Source organism: Marmota monax, unplaced genomic scaffold (genome assembly GCF_021218885.2).
Source record: "Marmota monax isolate L192 unplaced genomic scaffold, Marmota_monax_Labrador192_F-V1.1 WCK01_AAM20220418_F8-fsc00002, whole genome shotgun sequence".
In the NCBI taxonomy this organism is placed as follows: Eukaryota; Metazoa; Chordata; class Mammalia; order Rodentia; family Sciuridae; genus Marmota; species Marmota monax.
In genome coordinates, this window is record NW_026693571.1 from 14800882 (window position 1) to 14825579 (window position 24698).

At 34.7% G+C, this 24698-nt stretch overlaps 1 protein-coding gene across 10 annotated transcripts in view; it reads left to right on the plus strand.

Annotated features, from left to right (window-relative positions):
* Window positions 1-20002, plus strand: part of Slc9b2 (solute carrier family 9 member B2) — a 55230-nt gene extending 35228 nt beyond the window's left edge. For 2 of the 10 annotated variants that reach the window (XM_058583807.1, XM_058583804.1), the window contains 4 exons: window positions 1740-1889; window positions 7281-7389; window positions 9879-10015; window positions 14210-18754. In XM_058583807.1, coding sequence (XP_058439790.1) covers window positions 1740-1889; window positions 7281-7389; window positions 9879-10015; window positions 14210-14428 — 615 coding nt within the window. In that variant the 3' untranslated portion in view covers window positions 14429-18754. Of the gene's footprint in view, window positions 1-1739; window positions 1890-7280; window positions 7390-9878; window positions 10016-14209; window positions 18755-19849 lie in introns of those variants that run through there. The other 8 variants (XR_009228143.1, XM_058583806.1, XR_009228146.1 and 5 more) reach the window with 8 other exon arrangements.
* Window positions 20003-24698: the final 4696 nt, after the last annotated feature.

The window sequence follows — 24698 nt, forward strand, 5'->3', positions numbered from 1 at the left end:
GATATGCGTGTTTTTTGAAGTTTCATAATATTCAACTAAGTTAAGATTATATGATGGCTTTTTTTGGATCCTCTTTTTTAGTATCAAAATATCTTAGATTCTAATATTTTCAAATAGATAAGACTTTTAACATCTTATTAAAATACAATAAAGCATTTCTTTTCAAGTAGATCAAAGTTCTTGACTATACACAATTATTTCCTAATGAGAAACAAATGTTTTGTTTTCTTCTATTTCTTGTTGAGCAGATAAACCTATGAAAATATGTTCTTTCTATAAATTGGCCTTATTCTGAAGTTTCAGAGTATTTTGAATAGAATCATAAACTTAACAACTATAAATAAATTTAATTAATAAAAATAATGGTGGATGCGGTGACACATGCCTATAATCCCAGCAGCTAGGGAAGCTGAGATATGAGGATCTCAAGTTCAAAGCCAACCTCAGCAACTTAGTGAGTCCTTAAGCAACTTAGTGAGACTCTGTCTCAGAAATAAAAAATGCTGGATGTTGCTCAGTGGTAAAGCATCCCAGGTTAAATCCTGGTACCATATCAGAGTATATACGGATTTAAATTTTTATTGCACTTCAAAAACTTTCAAGTAAAAATATCTGTAAAGAATTTTATGAATGCAGATATTATGGTATTATTCTTTATTCTCTTTTTTGTGGTACTGGGAATTGAACCCACGGCTTTGTGCATGCTAGGAAATTGCTCTACTACTGAGCAACATCCCTAGCTCCTTATAAGATTATTCTAATTGCATAATAAAATAAAAATGACAGCTTATATTTGTTTCTTACTGTGCTAAAATGGCATAGTAAATCATCTAGGGGCTCTGTTCAATATGGCAGCCAATAGATACATGTGACTGTAGCAGATATACATCATTTTTATAGACAGGGCAGACAGAACATTTCTGTCATCACTGAACATTCTGTAGGGAAGTGCTCATCTCGTGCAGTCCACACAATAATCAATAAAGAGAGTACTATTAATATAAACTTTTAACTGATAAGAAAATTGAGGCTTAGGGAAGTAAGTAAGGAGAACAAGGTCATGTATCTAGAAAATAGTGGAGCTGGGAAAGAACTCAGGTAATCTATCTCCAGAGTTGCATGCCTCCCCATCAATCACTTTTAAAGGCCTACTTTCTAAAGTGACAAAGAAATTTGAAAGGGAAAAAACTGCACAGTTCTTACACTTGGCAATAACAAGAACAAACAACTACTGTCTCAGTCTGTTGGCTCTTAAAGCATGTTGGTATTCAAGAATTTAAAAAAAAAAAAAAAACCCAAGGAAGCATCCATTAAAGAGAGAGACTGAAAATAATAAAGTTGTACCTTTAAGTTTCACAAAAACCCTGTTGATGTACATTCTTTCAGACATGAAGAAACAGAACTTGGAAAAGTTAAACCAATGATATAAAAAAGTGTCTTTTAACCTGTTCTTTCTGGCTCCAAAGCCCATGTACTTTTTGGTGCCACTGTCTTAAGCCTCGTGAAATTCTGCATTGATAAATGCAGAGGAAGAGAACTGGTGTTCCTAAAAGAGGATCTTACATTGGTATCTCTGCTTATTAAGGAAGAGAAAATAAATGTCATACACTGAAATGGACATTTTCATTTCCCTCTACATTGTGGATATGGAAAAATAAATAATTAACAATCGGTTATTTGAATCAATAATTAAAATCAATTTGAAATAATTGAGCTACATCAGCATTTTTCTCTTAAAGGACAAGCTTGTGTGGAAGAGGGCATTCCTGGTTTTGGGGTTCTCTGTGCTAGCTGTGTTCAGCAGTGTGAACTTTGGATTTCCTGGATCGGGAGGACTGTGCACATTGGTCATGGCTTTCCTTGCAGGCATGGGATGGAGCAACAAAAAGGTGAGCAGCATTTTAAATCTGGCTAATGGTTCTTTTTGGCCAGACTAATCTTTTTCTTTTCAGATACTTTCTTAACATTAAATTAATCAAAATTTTAATCATGAAAGTTATTTTCTGTCCATATGCAAATGTATACTCAGTGCATACATGCATATCCTTTTCCCTCCTTACATATTAATTTAAACTTGATGCTTTACTTAAAAATGGATCATGGTCATACTATCCTAATGTCTTCCTTATTCTGTTTATTTTATTTTTATTATATTTTGTGGTTTTAGGGATGGAACTTAAAGCCTCATACATGCTAGGGCAGGGCTCTGCTACTGAGCTATATCCCCAACCCCTATTTTTGTTTTTGTATTTTGAGAGAGGGTCTCACTAAATTGTCCAGGCTTACCTTGAACTTGTGATCCTCCTGCCTCTGCTTCCTGAATAGCTGAAATTATAAGCATGGACTACCATACCAGTCTCTTTCCTTATTGTTATTACGTTTTAATGGTTGCAGAATATTGCACTATATGGGTAGATCACACTTTATTTAACCAGTCTCCTACTGAAAGATGTTTAGATTATTCTAGTTTTATGCCTAGATAAACAGTGCTTCAATAAAATATCCTCACATATACCATATTTCCTAAAGTCTAAGACATTATCAATTCTTACACCATTATTTTATATACAACTAAGAAAGAAAAATACTACCAATTAAACTATACCATAACATTCTAATTTCAGAAATGTAAAAATGTCTTAAAATCAACAAAATATAGTATATCTTTGAGTTTCTCTATAGAATACATTTTTTAGAAATAGGATTGCTCTAGGAAAGAGTATGCATAATTGTATTTTTGAGAGTTATCAATTTTCTACATTAAAAAGTTGTACAGATTTACATTCCCAACAATGGTATATAAGAGGATCTGCTTTTTTTATTTGAGTAATTTTTAGTCTTCAGATAGTTTGAAATCTGAGAGGTGAAAAATATGTCACTACTAATTTGATTTATTTTTCTTTATAAGTAAAGCTAATGATCTTTTCATGAAATTACTAGCTAGTTTGTCAAAAGTTTTTTTTTCATTTTAATAAAATTATTTTGGTTTTTCTTATTTTCAAAAACATTAAAAATATTCATTTTCTCAATATGTATTATGAAAATTGTCTGGTTGCCATTTATTTATTTTAATTTCCAGATTCTTTTTTTTTAATAAATTCGAACTTGACAAGATCATATGCTATTCTGTAAAGGAGTGGGTCAGTGCTTCCAGACTGGCAGGGGGGACAGAAAGCAGAATCCTTAGAAAGAAGCAAGGCAGCAGCACACCCCTTCATCCTATAACCTTGTCTCTACCCACAAGGAAAGTGAAGTGATAGGAAAATGAGGGATGATGTAAGTACTCAGTTTATAATAGGAAGATTCTCTTTAATAGATAAATATCAAACTAATGACTCTACCTTATGTATGAATGAGTCTATAGGTAATTCTTAAAGTTTGCTGATGCTTCTAGTCTGGGGACCACACTCAAACACTAGCTTTGAATATTGTTGTTTTTGATCTTTAGTCATACTAAGAGGTAAAATGCAGTATCTTGTTTTCTTTTAAGCTTCTTTTATGAACAATGAAATTGAACCTTTTAAAAAATGTATTTAACCATTTGTATTTTTTCCCTTTTTCATTGACAGGTCTTTTTTGTCTGTTAGTTTCTGCTTTCTAGAATTGTATCTGCTTACTTTTCTACCAGTAATAATGTGATACCTATCTCATTACAACTTCATCTGCTTAGAATATAGGTAGACCATGATGGGAATCTGTATGTCTGAAGTATAAAGTGTTGATTGTTAAGTTATTATTAAGTATATGCACTCACATACACATCTAAATATATGATATTAACCTTTTGCACCTTTTTTATCTTGTTCAGCACTCAGATCTCCTATTTTCGTGGCATCAGACCTATCAATATCTTATTATGAGCTTTTCTCTCATAATTTAAAATTTTCCTTAAAGATATCTCACTTATTTACATTAATAACCTTGAAAGGTAGACATTAGACCTATTTTACAAATGGGTACACCAAGGATTATTAATATTTAATAGATTGCCTAAGGTCAAATAGCTAGTAAGTGGCAGAGCCTGGATAAAAACAGGCGATTTTTGTAAATCAAAATGGTTCCTTAAAGAAAGGAAAGAAAACTAATGTTTATTGAATCAGTAATATGCAGATACTCTCCGTGTCTTTTCTAATTTAGGACCCTAGATAAGTTCCTACTTCTGAGGGCACCAAACCAATGAGTCCAGAATTGGGATTCTTTTCTTCCTTGTTCAATAGGATAACATAGTCTAAGAGCTGAGATTTCTAATGCTAATCTCTACTCTGTAGTTTACTACTATATGACCATGTAGAAATTATCTAGTTTCTCAAGCTTCAATTTACTTTTCTCTAAAATGGGGAGTGATTATAGCAACATCTTCATCAAGCAGAGGAATAAGTGAAATCCTCTAGAGCTTTTAGCACTTAGTCTTTGAATGAATACTTAGTAAATAATAGCCCTTATTATTTCTGTTGACTACTACCAAAGCAGCATGACATAATGGAAAGTGTATAAGATTTAAGCTATGGAGATGGAATTCTAATTCCAGTTCTACTACCCCTAGCTGTATAATCCCAAGCAAATTATTTGCCTTCTTTAATACTGTTTTCTCAACAATAAAATTATTTTAAAAAATTCTAAAAACTTGTTGTAACTATTACATAGGAAAATGGAAATGACACTCCTGTAAATTCTCCAATACTTTAGCAAGCAACATTGCTGTTAAGTTGTTATACTTTGTTTTTTTCTTTAAATATTTCTTGAAGATAGAACACCACACTTCCACTCAATTAAGAAAAATATTTTACTGTCCAAGGAGATTTTTTTGTTTTGTTTTTTTGCAGCTATTATACCATGATAGGTTCCAGAAGCTCAGATTTTTATTTTTATTTTTATTTTTTTACTAGTTCTCACGAAGTGTGCTTCTCTGGGGAGTGCGGGCTTGTGCTTCAGTTGAACCCAGCTACTTTCTCTTTGGCTTCCTTCTTATTCTGATCATTTTCCTTCATGCACACACTTCAGAAAGATATCTTGGGTTGATATGATCAATATACACATTAATTCTCTTGGCAAAACCTTGACCTTAGCTTGCATGTTTACATTGCCAACAGCATGCTGGGCAGCTTGTAGGCTCCCTGCTTTGCCGCGGTAACATTTGTGGGGCATTCCTTTTGAACAATATCCATTCCCTTGATGTCTACAATATCATCCTTCTTGCACATTCCCAGGAATGTGACCAAAGTAACAACTTCATGTTTTCTAAAAGGCCTGGAGAACATATATCTGGTGCCTCTCCTCTTTCACTTTGTGCTTATTATTTTGGCAAATTGCTGGAAGATAGCAGTTCCCCAAGTTGTTATACTTAAAGAAACTAAAACATTTTATAAAATTGTGTTTATGTATGTATTTTTCTGACACAATCTCATGTTTTTCTGCTTAGTTTTCCTTATAATCATTAATTGTGTCATTTAAATATGGTCACCATTTTAAATCCCTCATTCATCTGTGTTTTCAAATTCAGTGCTTTGTTTGATGACCTTTATAATTATGAGGTTTTCTTTTCTTCATATACTTTGAATTTTATGAATTGCTAAATTATCTGAGAATTATCAACTCAAGTAGATATTTAACTCATAAAGAAATCTCCCCTCTTTCTCTTAACTTTCTTCTTTTGTCCATCCTTGGAAGTGATTTACATTTCTGAGGATTTTATAATGATGTATAAAGATGTATAAAGTAGCCTTAATTTTCAACAGATAATAACTTTTATTGCTGTAGTCTTAACTCTTTTGTACTTTGCCTATTTGATGACTCCATTTTATTTAAAAAATCATTTTAGTTTTTAAATTATGTAAAAGCCATAAGAAGATGTGATTCTTCTCCCATTTTAAAGTTTTACAGTATATAATAAGCCCATGTCCAGTGTCATAATAAAAAAAAAATTGTGGCTTTTGTCTGCTATTTAGAAATAGAAGTAATCTGATAAACTCTTTAGTTTTTCCACTTTTATTAGTGTCCTGAATGTATGAAATATATTTGAAGACTCCCCTTAAAATTAGTCACACCAACAAAAAACTAAGCAACTTAAAGTTAGCATCGTTCATTCTTTTTTTTATCATTATGATTATCAATTAAAGTCTAAGCTTTCATTATGATATACTAGAAAGATTAAATTAGGGTAAAATTTAAAGATGTGTGGAAGGGTAGCAAATGGACCTGAGTTTTGGTAGAACTAGTTTTTGTCATTCAATGGTAAAGAATCTTAATATAAATCGAGTTCATAACCCACTTGAATCAAATGTATGAAAGATGATATGTCGTGAGCTTTGTAATGTTTTGAACAACCAATAAAAAAAAATCTATTATTTTACAAATAAGGTACTGAGATGTAGGCTACTTGCAATTAATGGTGATAGATTTGAACCTAAGTTCATCTCTTTCCTTATGATGTGAAACTATAAAGTTTTTGCATTTTATAGCTATAGAACTGTTAAATAAATCAAACCCTAAAGTGCTTTGTCATTCAACATTTATAAGCTAACGGAAATAGAATCTTCACCCTAATAAACATACCAGAAATAATAAAAATTAAAATGAAGGGAAAAGTGAAATAACATAATCTTTCTCTGTCAATTTGCTTAATAAGGAATTACAGATCCTTAAAGAGATATGACAGTGAGCATTAAATGTCATCCAAAAATATAGATTCTTATTAGTTAATTGAAAAGAATATCTGTTCAATGTAAATTCCTAGACAATGTTAACAGATACTAATTTCTCTTCCATAAAAAAGCTTATCAATTTCCTCTCCTACTTATTAGAGTTTCCTTGCAATCTTACAAATACTTGACATTATGAAAACTTAATATTTTTTTTTTATGTGATGGGTCCTCCCTTCCACCTCCCAAAAGATCATTTTAATTTGTGGTTCTCTGATTTCTGAGTCTTAGCATCTTAAGTTTTTTTGACCATTTACACTTTTGTGTTAGAAATATCTTCATTTACTTGTTTTGCTGTTCTTAGCTAATCTTTTGTTTATAGTTGTCACAGAAATAAAGCCTATCTTGAGCTGGGGATGTAGCTCAGTGGTAGAGTGCTTACTTAGCAATGCAAGAGGCCCTGCATTTGATCTCTAGCAACACACACACACACACACACACACACACACACACACACACATACACAGGAAAGAAAGCAAGCAAGCCTGTCTCAGATCAAATTAATCTGAAACAATTAGTTAAGTTCTTGGCATTTGTAGCTTCACATAATAAAAATGCATGTGTTTTGTTTGTTTTCTTTAGGCAGAGGTTGAAAAGATAATTGCAGTTGCCTGGGACATTTTTCAGCCACTTCTTTTTGGACTGATTGGAGCAGAGGTATCTATTGCGTCTCTCAGACCGGAAACTGTTGGTAAGAATTTCAAAGTGGTTCTTGTACTAAAATCAGATCTTTTTATATTCAAGAGAAATATCTTCAATGGTTATGTGTTCAGTGGTTCCCATTTTTACAGTTAAATAAAAAGTTAATTATGATCTGAATCTTTTAGAGTGGTTGGTTAGAAAACAATGTTTGTTAATCTCAGACAGTAAATTCTATACCTTTAATACAGTTCCTGGTAAAGAAAAAAAAAAACACTACTGACTCCTATCCAGAAAATTCAGGTATTAAAATTCTTTTTTGAAGGATAGGAATGTACATCTAGCCCTGATCTGATTAAGGGCTGCAATTTTAAAGATAACTAGTTAGTTCTATAATATGTACCCATGGAACAGAAATGTTTGTTGTTCACTCAATCTTTTATTCACTCAAACAATTCAAAAGTACATTGATTCACACACAGCAATGTGTATACATATTCATTCTTTTCTCCTTTCCTCATCACAGTATTCTCCTATCCATAGTAAGAGTCCCATCCCTGCTACTGCCTTCTGAATCACACATATAGATTCTTTTCTTTTTCTCATGCATCTTCAAATATCCTTGTTACAGTTTTCTCCTCTTTAGAATTTAATCAGTCTCTAATCTCACTTATCTTTTTTTTTTAATTTTTATTTTGTATTTGTACATGGACAGAATACCTTTATTTTATTTGTTTATTTTTATATTGTGCTAAGGATCAAACTCAATGCAAGCATTCTATCACTGAGCTACAGCCCCAGCCCAAATACTGAAAAATAAATATTAAAAAATTCTCTGTCTCTTCTCTCTCTCTCTCTCAAAAAAGATATTCTTAAAAAAATAAAAATAAAAAAAGGTATTCTCCCATTCTCACCATGCTACAACATGGTTAAACCTTGAGGACATTAGGCTAAGTGAAATAAGCCAGTAACAAAAAAAATTAATACTATTATGACTCCATTTATATAAGGTATCCAGAGTAGTTTGATTCATAAAGAAAGTAAAATTGTGGTTGTCAGGGGTTGGGGTTAGGGTAAAGTGAGCACAGAGTTTTTAAATTTTTAAGTTTTGCAAGGTGAAAATGTCCTGAAGATTGGCTGCACAATAGTATGCATGTGCACTTAAAAATGGTTAAGTTGGTAGATGTTATATGTATTTTACAATTTAAAATAATGCATACATGGAAAAAATGTATTGAAATTAAATAAATACATGTATTCTTTCTTCATTTATCTTGCCCATTACCTATAAACATTATTTCTTTTTTCCTCCTTTCAAACTTAGATTCCATTTAAATTCCCATTCCCTTCCTCTATACATTTCATTCTACTTCTGGCCCATCATATAACCAACTGTGTTCTCAGAATGATTTCATTGCTAAATCTTGCCTTTCTTTTACTTGATTTCTCAAAATCATTTGGTGCTATGTCTCTTTAAAACACTCTTACATTGAATTCTGCTATTTTCCAGAGTCCCCCAAGTCCTCATTTATAACATATGTAGCTTAAACATTGCTCTTCATCAAAGTTTCTACCAAGGCTTTTCATTCCTCTATCAATTCTCTGATCTTACTTATACCAGTGACATCAATTGTAAACTATCTCATTCCAAAATCAAATCTTTTGTATCTTGTGCAGCAGGCAACAGACACTTTTGAATACCCGAGAGAAATATGTTTCAACAAAGAGCCACAAAAACCTTCCATAAAGAAATCATATTGAGGGTTCACAAAAGACCCTCCTGTGATGTCTATCCTTTGAACTTGAAAAAATAACATATCCCTTCTCAACTTCACATAGACATTGCAGGAGAATCTGTTGTGAATCTGGAATACGGTTTCTTTATGAAACTCTTGTGGCTCTTTGTTGAAGACACTAGCCGCCTATAGCTCCATCTGATTGGCTCATTCCCTTCATGCTGCCTGATGAATATTTTTAATATCACCTCTAATTTTATACTCTGCAAAGAGTTCTCAATTACTTTGATGAAATATTATTTTTTCCACTTCTATGAATACTTACCAATTTGTTTATCCTTCAGTTATCATATAGTATATATGAATTAGATGTTTATGTTTCAGCCTTTTTCTAATTGCAAGGCTCATAGAAGCAAAGTTTGTACATGATACATTTTTGTGTCCCCAGTAACTAGCTTAAAGCTTGTCATGCATGATATCATTTAATGAATTCTTGTTAAACAAGTAGAATAAAGTGTGGCTCTTACTATAAAAGTATATGAGAGATAACATTCACATCTCCTTTGTAAAAATTCAAATATGTTGAATTTCTGGTTTTAATCTAAGGGAAACATCTGTTTTTGAACAAATTGATCAATACTTAAAATTGATTTTTTCATAAATAATGCCTAATCATTGCAATATTTCAATAGTTTAATGTTTTAAAATTATTGCTGTTAGTGTTATTTTGAATCAACAACTAAATATGAGATATAACTTCTCCACTAGTATTTTGTTATTTCTAAAAATGAAGTATTTCTTTCAGGCCTTTGTGTTGCCACCTTGGGCATTGCAGTATTGATACGAATTTTGACTACATTTCTGATGGTGTGTTTTGCTGGTTTTAACATAAAGGAAAAGATATTTATTTCTTTTGCATGGCTTCCGAAGGCCACAGTCCAGGTAATGATGGATAGGATGTCTTAGCACTTTATAAGACTTCTTAAGATGACAAATAAGAAGACTTGTTTAAATTTTGTGAAAATTAATAATTGAGGTGGATTTAGGAAGCATTTATACTAATACACTCTTTAAAAGTTTATTTTTGGTATATTGGTGATTAAATGTGATGGCTCATTTAAATTTTTTTAGCTCACCAGAATATAACTAAAACTCCAATAAATTCCTACAGTACTAGAAACTGGTGGTGACAGGAGGGAATGGTTTGAGCTTCCTAAGTCATTGAAAGTGAGAGTTTTTAACTCTTTTTATTTCATTATCTTCCCAGAAGAGTAAAACAGAAATGGCTTGACCCATTTAATGTTTTGAGAAACTTCAATGTCAAAAAGATTAGAATAAATTATGATTTGTCAGAAATTTCATATGTAATTGAGAAAAGATTTATTGAAGAAGACCTCAGAAAAATGCTTCACAGTTATCTTCCTTTATCCATAGTTTCACTGTCTGTGGTTTCTCTTACCCATGGCCAACCCAGTCTAAAATATTAAGTGGAAAATGCCAGAAATAAACAATTCTTTACTTTTGAATTACTTACCATTTTGAGTAGCATTGTGAAATATCACACCATCTTATTTTGTCCTGCCTGGGGACATAAATCATCCCTTTGTCCAAAGTATCCACTCACCTGGGGGTCACTTAATATTTGTCTCAGTTGTCACATGAACTGTTTCAGTCTTGCAGTGCTTGTTTTATTTTCTTTCTTAATTTTTTTTGTGGGGGGGTGGTGGTACCGGGGATTGAACCCAGGGGCACTCGACCACTGAGCCACATATCCAGCCCTGTTTTGTATTTTATGTAGAGACAGGGTCTCACTGAGTTACTTAGCACCTCACTTTTGCTGAGACTGGATTTGAATTCTCGATCCTCCTGCCTCAGCCTCCTGAGCGGTTGGGATTACAGACATGTGCCACCACTCCTGGCAGTAGTGCTTGTTTTCAAGTGACCCTTGCTTTACTCAATAATGGCCCCAACGTGCAAGACAGTGATGCTGGCAATTGCAACATGCCAAAGAAATTAAGTACTTCTTTTAACCTTTAGTTTAAATGGTGAAAGTTCTTCACTTAAAGGGAGAAAAACATGGTAATATGTAGGGCTCAGGGCTATCTAGAATTTCATATATCCACTAAGGATCTTGAAACATAATCCCCACAGATAAAGGAGGACTATTGTATTCATTTCCTAGATCATTACTTGTTATTAATAATTCACAACTAGCTGAACTTCCTGACATGTGTCTTGATCACTTGACACAAAGTTTGTGCACTCCAATGAACAACGGACAAAGAAAGCCCTTGAGGATAGGTGCTTGAAACTGTTGATCAAGCAAGCCTTAGAATACTTATTATTGCTAGTTAAATTAGAACTATCTAGATTATGTTTATTGCAAATGCAATGCAATACATCCCTGATTATATTGTGTATTTCCAGATTAATTATATCTAACAAGATTAAACTGTTCTATACCTGATTATTTGGCAATTATTGAAGTATGTAAACTTTTATTGTCATAAACTGAAAATTAGATGCTCTTAATTTAAGTGGCTTTGGAAGATGTGTATGTTCTCTAATTATATTCCAGATTTTGTGTGGCCCTGAGCTTGGGTATTCTTCCTGAAAAAAAAAAATTCCATCAGACTTTCAAAGATTTCAGAGATATAATGGCTCAGAGATACCACAATATAGTAAATGGAATAATTTCTCCCTCACAGTGTTTTCAGCTTCCATACAAATTCTAGTAACTTCAATAGATAAATATCAAAATAATGACTTTACCTTGTATATGAGAGATTTGTTTCTAAATGTTAAAATTTGAAAGCTGGCACTCTCCCAACATCAGAACAACATTTAAAATAAGTAAAATTATTTAGGATGTGTTGGATAATGTAAGTCTAATGGGAGCAAGTACAATCATCTCTCAGTACCCATGGGGAATTGGTTTCAGGACCACATCTAAATACAAACATCTGCAGACACTCAAGTTCCTTATATAAAATGGCATGGTATTTGCATGTAGTTCATACATATACTCCCATATAGTCTAAATCATCTCCGAATTATTTATAATTCCTAATACAATATAAATGCTGTGAAAAGTGGTTATACTCTATTTTTACTTATTTACAAATAAATAATATTTATTTATTTGTCTAGGGATTATTGACAAGGAAATAGACTAGGCACATTCAGTACAGATATATTTTTTTTAATATTTTCAATCTGTATTTATTAAATTTATAGATTCAGAATCCATGGACATGGAGGGCTGACTATATTGTATAGAATTTTCTTTTTTTTCTGTTGGCACTACAGAAGAAATAAGACTTTCTAGTATATGCATATTCTATATTAGTGATACTAGTGTTTTTAAACTTTGTGATCTGCTATAAGAAATGTATTTGAAAGCACAATTCAACATACACACAAAACCCAAAATGTACATACACATACACACATGTGCTAGTCAGCTTTTCATCACTGTGACCAAATTACCTGACAACAACTTAGAGGAGGAAAGGTATATGTTGGGATCATGGTTTCAGAGGTTTAGTTCATGTTTGGCCGGCTCCCTTGCTCTGGGCCCAAGACGAGGCAGAATGTCATGGCAGAAAGGAATGACAGAAGAAAGCTGTTCAGCTCATGTCAGCCAAGAAGAGGAAAAAGCAAGAGAGGAGCCAGATATAGTCCAAGGACATGCCTCCCAGTGACCTCTTTCCTGCAGCCTGCAGTTACCACCCAGTAATCCATTCACATTATGAATCCATTAAATGCATTAATCCAGCTGGAAGGTTACATCTGTCATAATCTAATCATCTCACCTCTGAACATTCCGGCATTGCCTAACACATGAGCTTTCAGTAGATATTCAAGATACAAACAATAACAACACACAATAGAGAACTGAAATAGAAGTAGGCATTGTAATGTAATGTGTGAAGCACATCCAGGAATTCATAAAATGTTGAAATTAGTTATGGAACAGAGTAACCCACAACAACAAAGAGCCTTTGTGTGTAGGGACTAAATAAAACAGATTTTTAAAAATCTTTTACTAACAATCCAGCAAGGACATTCCAGACCTGTCAAGGTGACCACAATCCTCAGCATGTGCCTTCTACCCAGGAGTCCAGCTTTTAGTATTTTTTAAATACAGTTTGAAGGGAGAAATGAATAAAATATATATGTCAATTCCTTTCAGGAACAATTTATAAGTAGCAGTTATCACTTCTACTCATCTCTTAGTGGCCAGAACTTAGATATAAGCTACATCTAGGTATAAAAGAGGCTGAAAAAAATATAAGTTCTCTGACTGAACAGCAATGGGACAGAGAAAACTGGGGAGTTTTATTATAGAAGGGAAGAGAAACATTTAGATATTTGTGGGCAACTAGCCCTTGTGTCTGAAGTATAATACTTTCTCTTCTGTTTTATTATTTTAGAGGTGAACATTTTTCTGCTAAGGAATAAGAGGTTAACCACATTGATCAATACATCTTTCCCCATGTACATTCATAGTAATACATTTATCCTCTAAAAGAAAATGAGAATTTTCATAATACCCTCTAGGAGATACATTTTAAATAAAACATTTCACGAACTCTGGTGGCAAAGTTAAACAAATACCTAATAAGATTAACTTCAAGTTTTGAAAGTCTCTGCTGCTTTCATGTTTCATGCTGTTTGAACCATTCGTTCAGGCTCCAAACTAATACTTATTCATTTAAATCTTCCATAAATATTATTCCTTTTATAAATCATTTTAATTTCACACTTGCAAAGATAAATGAATGAAACAACTAGTAAGTTTCATCTTCACTCCAAAGAAATTTATTATATAGCACTTCAGGCTATATTTGATTAATAGTCCATATTTGCCTTGCGTTTTGAAATGTAGGTGACTGACTATTATTAACCAAGCCTTATGCAAATAGGTACATTGGAGTCAACAGTCTGTCCCCATGCAAGAGCAGAGTTTATAGATAATTAAAACCAGCTACAGTAGGTGTTGAAAGAAGACAAATTCAACTTTCTTAGTTGAGCCAAAGAATAAGAATGTTGTTTTTGCAAATGATAACATAAGTCATTTTTAAAAATATGTGCTTGTCTTATATTTCCAACCTTACCCTTAAACTTTTATAGGCTGCAATAGGATCTGTGGCTTTGGACACAGCAAGATCACATGGAGAGAAAGAGTTGGAAGAATATGGAATGGATGTGTTGACAGTGGCGTTTTTGTCCATCCTCATCACAGCCCCAATTGGAAGTCTACTTATTGGTTTGCTTGGTCCCAAGCTTCTCCAGAAATTTGAACATCAAAATCAAGATGAGGTTCAAGGAGAGACTTTTCAACCAGTTTAGAGGTGAAAGAAAAATGGTGAACCCAATGATAAAAAGCTTCTCCCAGAAGCCAATTTTATCAGAATGGATACTCATATATGTAATATTTAAATTTAAAATGTAATAGAACAAAAGTGTTACTGTCTTAAACAGCATTTTTAGCCCTTGCCTTTAGCATGTGAGTGGAAATGTTCTATATCTACGGATGTCTTTTTTTTCCCCTAGCTACCCCTTCATCCTTTATCTTAATTTGTATAAGGACACTTTACTGCCACGATTTAAAGTCAACATGGCAGAGACCAAGTTCAGTACCTTCCTCAGCTATCCAATAGCTTGTTCTAACTTACTGTAACAGTTTCACGATTCATGGTCACAGCTCTCATGACTTGAGTTGTTTCTGGCTTCTCTTCCTGTTTTATTTTTAAAAACCAAAATGCAGTCGCTTGTCAATTTCTGCCCTTACTATTCTTCTCCTTCTCCATCTTTACCTTTCTCAGTACCTTTCTATGAAGTATTGTAACTGATTGGCCCCACCAAAATTTTAAAGTTTACAAAGTGTCTTCATTGATTCTTGGTCTTGGTCCATCCAGATGTTAAAAGAACCTATCTATCCCCTACCTGGATACTCAGTCGTCATGTCAGTGACCCTTCTAAATCTACCTTCCAATTGTGCCAGTTCCCTGATCCAGCTCTTATTTGTTTCTTGTGGCCCACATCTTTGGGCTTTTCCAATTCTCTAGTAAGAGAGAGCTAATTTTCCAAATCTTGGTGAGTGTCATGAAATGTCATATTAATTGGGGTAACATAAGTTGCTATAAGGAGGGAATCAAAAAATAAATTCTCAAAACACAGTTCTGTTTCCCTCTCATGAAACTGGTGGTTGGTTAATGCTAATAAAGGGCTTAGCTCATGGGGCTTCTCTGAGACCCATGTCTTTCTATCGTGAAGGTCTGCCATGCCTTAGCTTAGGACCTGGGTTAAAGACAGATCTCTACCAGGTCTCTTTTTTAGCCCTTGGGGTATAGGAAAAAAAGAAAATGCATGTAAAGCCATTTATTTTTAAGGAAGAGATGTGGAGGTCAGACACATTTCTCCTCTTACTTTCTATTGGTGCTGACATTATCCAGCTGTGAGGAGGCTGAGAAGCATCTCTACCTAAGCATGCATATCCCTAGGGGGAAGGCAAGTTAATACTTGGCCAGAGCCACCATTGTGTTAGGTTTACTAACATTACTTAACAATACTTAACAATGTATTTTTGCATGTTATCAGGGGTTTTTGAAAGATGGTAACTAAAGCAAAAGATTAACTTGTGTCTTGGGAATTCCAGACATTGTGACATAACAGCAGAGAAAATGAGAAGAAAGGCGAACTTGCATAAGTCATATTGTATCCCACTTTAGAACAGGCTCTCTCTGCTTTTATGTATCACCCCAAATTCCTCTAGGTATACTAGGTCATCTCTGTCCTCGCTGCTAAAAGAATAACACTCAAGTAGAGTTTAAGTTTCTATCATGACACACACATTAATTTATATATGTGTGCATGTATATATGTGTGTGTGTGTGTATCTCCAAAGTGTTTTTTGCTTATTTGTCATATCCCAACTAACCCTTTTGACCTAGAATTCAAAGTACAATCTAATTTTTTTAAAAAAAATTTTGTAGTTGTAGATGGACAGCATGCCTTTATTTTATTTGTTTATTTTTATGTGGTGCTGAGGGTCGAACCCAGTGCCTCACACATGCAAGGCTAGCACTCTGCCACTGAGCTACAGCCCCAGCCCTACAATCTAATCTTGAAGTAGATATTAAATATGTATTAAATAACTGAATTATGAATATTCTAATCCTACAAAGCTAATCTCCAGAATGCCAGCCCTTTCCACCATGGCTCTTCTAACTAACTTAATATTCACTTCTTTTAAGCAGAGTTCATTCTTATGTCAGCCTGACTCTGGTTATTCTCTGGTTCTGTATTTTTCTCAGTATGAATGGAATTAATTTATACCAAAAGTCACATGGGTGTTTCAAATTGAACATTTTTTAATATTTATTTTTTATCTTTAGGTGGACACAATATCTTTAATTTATTTTTATGTGATGCTGAGGATCGAACCCAGTGCCTCACTCATGCTAGGTGAGCACACTACTACTTGAGCCATATCCACAGCCCTCAAATTGAACTTTATTAATTAGGTACACTTTGGTGGGACACCATAAATGTAATGCTCACCTGTTTCTCTACTTTCGTAGACTCTGAAACTTCATTCCTTCAACAGATAACAGTTGTCCTGGATATCAGTGGAAGTTAGTTTCAAGTTCCCCATGAGATACCAAAATGTATGGATGCTTAAGTTCCTTATATAAAATAGAGTGATATTTGTATACAACAGAAACACATCCTCTTATATACATTAGGTCATCTCTAGATTACTTATAACACCTAATATAATGCCTGCCTATCATTTCATTCACATGTACTGTAGTAGTCAGTATGCTACAAATTCAAGTTTTGCTAGTTGGAAATTTCTGGATTTTTCACCAATATCTTTGATCTCCAGATTGTTGAATTCATAGATGTGAAACCCCCAAATAAAAAGGCAACTGTACTTACTGAAAGTCTTTGGTGATTCAGGCACACCATCAGGACTAGTCCAGTTCCTCTCCTTAAGGATTTGACAGCTTAGTAGAAGAGGCAAACAAAAGATTACAAAATAGCTTAAGTGCTATTATACAGAACTACAAGAGTGTAGGAGCATCCAGTCAATCCAGAGGTGGTTTAGGTGCAGTTTAGGCATAGCTCCCCAAAGAAAGTAGGGCCTTGGCCGAAGGATGTTAGGACTTAGCCAGCTAAAGGGGTGTGAGGCAGCAGGGTAAGGCCACTGCCAACAGTAAAGAGAGAGAGGAAAGCCTTGGACAGTGGAAGAAGCTTTGGTCCTTTGTACATTCTATGGACTTCCATTTCTAATACTTTGGGGTCCTGAATACTTTTTATAGTATTCCTATTTGGTTAAACCAATTGTATTTTGTATAAGTTAATTAGTATTCCAGACAGTTACTTGAAGAAATTACTACTGATGACATGCAAACTGAATTCACAGCATCACCTTCCTCTAAGAGGTGTTCCTCAACTTCCCCACTAAGAACAAGTTGTAAATTTTTCATTTGGATTTCAGCTTTTGTACATGCCTTATTTGCTAATAAGGTTCGTAGAGGTGATACTTGACATGGGTCTTCCAGAGTGGACAGAACTAGGATGGATAGGCAAAGAGTAAGGTAAAGATGGGAATAACAGGGCTGGGGATGTGGCTCAAGCAGTAATGCGCTCGCCTGGCATGCGTGCAGTCTGGGTTCGATCAAAAAAAAAAAAAAGATGTGGAAGGCTGGAAGATTAGCAAAGTTTGAAGACAGTGAAGTCTGGAGCATAGTGATTAGCACTTGAACTTGATAAAGAGAATTACTGAGAGATAAGGCTAGAAAAGTGTAGAGAGCCAGTCATGGGCTATGTGTGTAAGCTGTGAGTATTTGAGCGCATGAGGGGACTGGACTGACACTGCTTCTCTGATTAATATTATATTCTATTTTACCTCAGTGTTTTTTTCCTAAAGTTATTTTGTACTCTGGGAATGTGTGTGTTCTTTTCGTTCACTCTGCCTTTGATCCCACACACCCCCGAGATGGCATGGCTTTCCAAGATGTTGGTCAAATCTGCTAACTGCAAGACATCACCAAGCAACTCCCTAAAACCAATCCCTTGCCTTATTTGGGTTGAAATTTCTAGAATGTCTTTCTCCCCAGTAAATAGAGGATTTTCAGGTCTCTCTCTCTCTCTCTCCCTCTCTCTCTCTCTTTCTCTCTCTTTCCAACAGACTCTTAAGGTCAAGAGCTGTCCCCGATTCCTGAAAGCATAAGGTATTTCTGTGTGTTGCGTGTTTCTTTCGCTGTTTTCTTAAGTTATTGGTGCAGCTTTTGTAAACCCAGCTCAGGTCGCCAGCCCAGCTAGCTGGTGATAGAAAAAAGAGTTGGCATTGAAATTATACTTAATAGGTCATTGATCAAATTTTTATTTTATTGAAGTACAATCAGAAATAGAAAACTACTAATGTAAAAAATATTTTAAAAGCTACTTTTAATCATGTCAAATATAGTGGAAATGTCAGTATAAGTAAGGTTCTAATTTCTGAAAAATTTTTTTGCTTTCTTTGGCATTTTTTAATACAATTGATTTAATTATTTTAAATTTATGTTAGTTATTTACAAGCAAGGATATCAGATAGATTAAAAATTCTAAGACCATTGTTAAAGTTTCATTATATTGTCTTCAAATAAATGAAAGACATTACTATTTAAATGTCTCAGAATATTTTCCATATAAATCATTTATATAGTTCTCTGTAACAGGGGAAATTGCTTCATGCCATTTTGGAAACAAGAAATACCACCTGTTTTAGATGACTCATTCAACTTAAATCTAGCCTAGCACTGACCTGGTGGAAATTCTCAAAGTGCATTTGTTGATGTGCCCTTCATCTTCCTCACATGGATCCTAAAGTACTCAGATCTCCAGGAGTCTTAAGCACAGAGCAGTGCTATTGTATCCATCAGGCTTCTGGGACAGGTTCTTCCTCCCAGCTCTGCCATGTATTCCTCCTTCCAATATCCTTGGGGATATAACTGTGTTTCCCACAGGCTCAAGTCATTACCTTACCCTAAGACAAAGACCCTGTCTACTTTGTAAAGGGAGAGAGAAAATAATTCCAATCCTTGCTGAGAAAGTTACACCATGTTGAAGGTGCTATAATAAAGATGGGTTCTTATTGTCACTCAAGAAAGAGATGCAATTTGAGTCAGACCCTGTGTTACTCACTTTCATTCACTGTACAAAATACCTGAAATAATCAGCTTGTAAGAAGGAAACATTTATTTGGGGTTACTATTTCAGAGGTTTCAGTCCATAGTTAGTTGGTCCCACTGCTTTTGGATCTGTGATAAGGCAGAATGTTATGGCAGAGAAGCTGCTCCCCTCAAGGCCAGGAAGCAAAATCAGAACCAGGAAAAGGGTAGGGGTCCCAGCATTCCCTTTAATAGCTTGCTCTCACTGACAACTTCCTTCCCCTAACTTCCACATCTTCAAATTTCTACAACCTCCTAATAGCAAGCACCACGGACTGGCAACCAAGCTATTAGCATATGGGCTCTGGGGGGATATTTAGAATCTACCATAACAAACTTAAATATGAAAAAGAGAAAGTGAACATTCCCAGAGTACAAAATAACTTTAGGAAAAAACATAGAATAGAATACAATGTTACAAAAAATAGAATACAGTGTTAAGTAGTAAAACTTGTTTTGATTGTCAGAAGTTAGATAGGAAAGAACAGTTTGTCTTTCTAAAAGTTTTGGACTTTCTTCAATAACAGTGGTTTTTCAACTATTTTAGGAAGCTTGGGAATTCCATTAGAGGAACTTGATGGACCACTGTGTGTACACAAACCCCAAAGCTTCTGGACCCACCTTCAACCAAAATGGATTTCATTTAAAAATTTCCTCATAAGATTTCATGAGCAAAAAATAAAAAGGTTTTATTTTGATAACAGAATATTGTTTTCTTTGTACCAAACCCTGTCTCAGATACTTGCCTTCTCTCATTTGTACTCAAACCAACACCACAACATCCTTTACAGATGAGAAAACAAGGTCAAGAAGAAAATAATGTCTTCGTCTAGATCCCACAGGTAGAAAGTGACAGAACTGAACTTTGAACCCAGGTAGCACTAACTACAGAGACTATGTTGTATTACTCTTTGGCATACTTAAGCTAATTTCAGGTCAGAGAAAACCCAATCAGAATTCTGACAAGGTATACTTTTGGCCCCTGCAATCCTAGGCACTGCTTCCTGGCTAAAATGCCCAATGGTGTCAACTTTGTTTCTGGACTTTTAAAACTTGATAAGTCAATATTCAGAAGTCATCTAAAGAAAAGGGTCGAATAAACTCACAGGGCACTGGAGGAATCAAGACAGCTGGGATGTCACTGAAACGTGCTGCCGCCAGCCCCGCCCTTTATTTTCTGCCCCCCCCCCCACCGCCGCCGGCCCCGCCTCCGACCGCCGATGGCCCCGCCTCCGACCGCCGCCGGCCCCGCCCCACAGCGTGAGGCGCGTGGACTGCTCAACCGTTGCTGGGCGCCTGGGCCGGCGAGGGTTGCCAAACAAGTTGTAGGTACGCCCATTCTTCTGGATTCTCCCTTTCCAGGCCTTCTCCCACCGATATTTCCCTTTCCGTAGCCCCAAAGAACAAATTTTCCCTTAGACATATGGGCTCCAGGCGGCTGGGGAAATACACCTTTCCAGGCCTTTCCCTGACTCAACGCACATGTCCCTTTTCTGGCCCTTCCTCTGTTTTCTTTTTCTCCTCTTCCAAGTACTTACAAGAAAGGCTTTTTACTCAAGATTTGACATCAAAAACTTTTTATTAAGTGTAGACTATTATTACTCATGGTGAATGTTTGCAAACGAACCTTCCATGCTCCAGTGATGAGAGATGTGGAGAAGGGTTCAGCATTTGTTGCTGATCCTGAGAATGTCCCAACCCTGCTGTTCTCCTTGGCTTTGTCACAGTGGACTAGCACTGAAAATCAGTGCTTTTGAAGGATAAAGAACAGTTGTTGCACACAAATGGTGTCAGGCACATCATTCAGAAGTTTTATAACAGTTATGCAAGATCACACCAGGCCCGGACAGAGCCTAAGAAAGATGAGATTGGGCTGTGGGGAGTGGCGATTGGCTAGGCTGGCATCTAGGGAAGCCACGTGGCACAATCTCTGATTTTTCATAATTTTAAATAGAATTATTTTGGGGCGAGAGAAATGTAAAAAGTTAAGCATCACTATCACAGATAGAGGATTCACTCCCCAAACATTTCATTGCTATGTGTCTATGAAAAAGATGTTCATATTTATTACCTTCTGTGAATACCAAAATTTATTTTTTTTATTTTTTTTTTAAACATTTATTTTTTAGTTTTAGGTGGACACAATATCTTTATTTTCTTTTATGTGGTGCTGAGGATCAAACCCAGTGCCTCACGCATGCCAGACGAGCACACTACCACTTGAGCCACATCCCGAGCCCACCCAAAATTTATAATGCTACTTTTTAGTTGACTTTTGTCATAAGTTTCTGTTACCAGACAAAGGAAAGAGGCAGGTGCATAAGAGTAATAGATAAAGTACCATACATATAGCTCTCCTTTTACTTTCACAATCACCCTGTTTATACATTTCCATAAGATAGGTAGTTAATAAAATCCCATTTTGCTGGGAAGGGAACTAAACACTAAGGTTGAACAGTACCTGGAACATAGTGGAATATATAGTCAGTAAATATTTATTGATGGAATTAATGGATAGGCTTCCCAAGGAGCCATTATTTATCCACTGTTGTATTCTGGACTAAGTCAGACATTAGTAAATCTACAAATGGGTGTCAAATAGAGAAGCCAACATGCTTAGGCACAAGCATTTATCAAACACTTTTGGAGACTCTCCTACTTTTCCAGGTATTATTTTAATTATTGTGAGTAAAATACTAAGAAAGAATAGCACAATCCATGTTCTCATGGGTCTTAAATTATAGTAAAGAAAAAAATAAATAGGTAAACAATATATAAACAAGGACTTTTAGATAATGGTAGGTGCAGTGAAGAAGTAAAATAGTGTGAAGTGAGACTGAGGGAAGACTTGCTTAGGGAAGTCCTCTCTGAAGAGGTGGCATTTGTGCTGAAACCTCAGTGAGATTTTATATATATATATATATATATATATATATATATAACATTTATATATAAATATATGCACATATATACATTAATATATATATTTATGTATATTAAATATATAATATATATTTGTGTATATTAAATATATATTTATTTATATATATATATATAATTTAAAAGCCACTCATGAAAATATTAAGGATCAGAGCATCACAGGTATAGGCCTAAAATAGGAATGAACTTAGCTTCTTAGAAGAATATGATAAAAATTGGCTGTAACTGGAATGTACAGAAAGTGGTACAAAGTAAACTTGGAGAGATAGGTAGGGACCAAATCATGTAGGGATTTGAATAGACTTTTTACTCATGAAATAAGTTTGGAAGTTATTTAGCAGGATGAGAAACGGGTAGTGAGTATTGTGGGAGTGATATAATCTGATTTACATTGTTAAAAGATTTGTTTTGCCGTGAACAGATCATAGGGGATGGGGAGTGAAATTTGTAACACAAGATAATTAGATATCCAAGAAGCAATGAAAGAAGTTTGGGATAAAGTGGCAGAAAAGATAATGGATGTTTTGTAGACAGAGCCTACAGATTTTGTGATATTTTGAAAACAGGGGTGAGGAAATAGTCACTTCTAGCTTGTACAGTTTTGTCTTGAGCTTGAGTAGATGGTTGTGCTACTTACCAAATGAAAAAGACTAGGGAAGAAAAGGGAGGGGAGGTATTTTATTTTGCTTGCTTTAATTTTTACATCATTATTAGAAATCTAAGGTAAGTTTTAAGTCTTTAGTTCTGTGAAGAGGGCAAGGGAGCAGAGATTGAAAGAAGTCACTAGCATGTTGAAAAACTACCTAAAACCAGGGAACATTTCAGTGATTAGGAGAAGAAAATGCAGATGAAAGAGTATCCAGTAAAAGAGGAAGAAAACCAAAAGAGTGTGGTGTCATAAAAGCCAAAACAATAAAACATGGTCAATGGCATTGAATCATGCTGAGAGATTGAGTAAAATAAAGAGATCTTCATGTTAGATTTTGGCAACATATCATAGATATGCTTTGATAGTACAATGAACATAAAATTTAGTGTGATGAAATGGACTTGGCACTGTGGACATCTCAAGATAATTTACATTGGAGAGCTGACAAGTGGAGAGAATAGAAGTGTATGTGGGGTCAGAGAAGGGTTATTAAAGATGGGGATACAAAAGCTTATTTTTTTATAATATGAATGATCCAATAAATGGTGGGGTGGAGGGATGAATGGTGTGAGAGAATGTATATACTTTAGGTGTGTGTCTTTGAGAAAATGAGGGGATACCACACAGGGAATATAGTAAAAGTATTGGCTTCAGATACAAACATGAACATATAATTTCTAGTAATACAAAGAAAGGCAGTGAATGATAGATAGATTCAGGGTCAGAACATGAGAAAGTTTTGCTTGATAGTGACTTTTTTAAAAAAAAATGAAGTATTGGGCTGGGGATATGGCTCAAGTTGTAGTGCGCTTACCTGGCGTGCATGTGGCGCTGGGTTCGATCCTCAGCACCACATAAAAATAAAATAAAGATATTGTGTCCACCTAAAGCTAAAAAACAAATATTTTTTTAAAAATGAAGTATAAGGTATGAGGCAAGATAAGGGTGAGGGTTTGAGGGTGGTGATAGGTATAAGTAGAAAAGGGAGGGTATGAAATAGTCATGTTTGAGAATGTAACATAATTTTTACATCATTATTAGAAATCTAAGGTAAGTTTTAAGTCTTTAGTTCTGTGAAGAGGGCAAGGGAGCAGAGATTGAAAGAAGTCACTAGCATGTTGAAAAACTACCTAAAACCAGGGAACATTTCAGTGATTAGGAGAAGAAAATGCAGATGAAAGAGTATCCAGTAAAAGAGGAAGAAAACCAAAAGAGTGTGGTGTCATAAAAGCCAAAACAATAAAACATGGTCAAACATGGTGGTCAAAACTGAGTGCTAATTTTTACATCTGTGGCCTGAGATAGGGTGGAAGAAAAGATTATAGGAGCTAGGGAAGGTCAAAGAACTGAATGACCACAGTGTCAGGCAGATAGACAACCTGGGTACTAGTGATTAAGTTAGTAGCTAAAATAGTCTTTGCTAATATCCTGACTTCCCAGCTTAATGGGTTATCATTTTACTGACTCAGTATTGTTCTTTTGTGCCACCTACCCTATCAGTCAACATTATATGTGTGTGTGTGTATATAGCTGATGTTTTTTAATTGGTAGATTCATCCAAATTCTAGATTTTTATAGGCTATTTTTTTGTCTTATCCCTTTAATACTTCAGTATGTATTTATGAAAATTTTTGCTTTTTTGTGTTTTAAAACTATTTCTATTAATATGTATTTATTAAAGCACAAAAGTCTACCTCTTACATGATAAAGGAAACTGGGCATGGGGGTTCATGCCTATAATGCCAGCAGCTTGGGTGGCGGAGGCTGGAGGATCATAAGTAAAATAAAAAATAGTCTGGGGATGTGA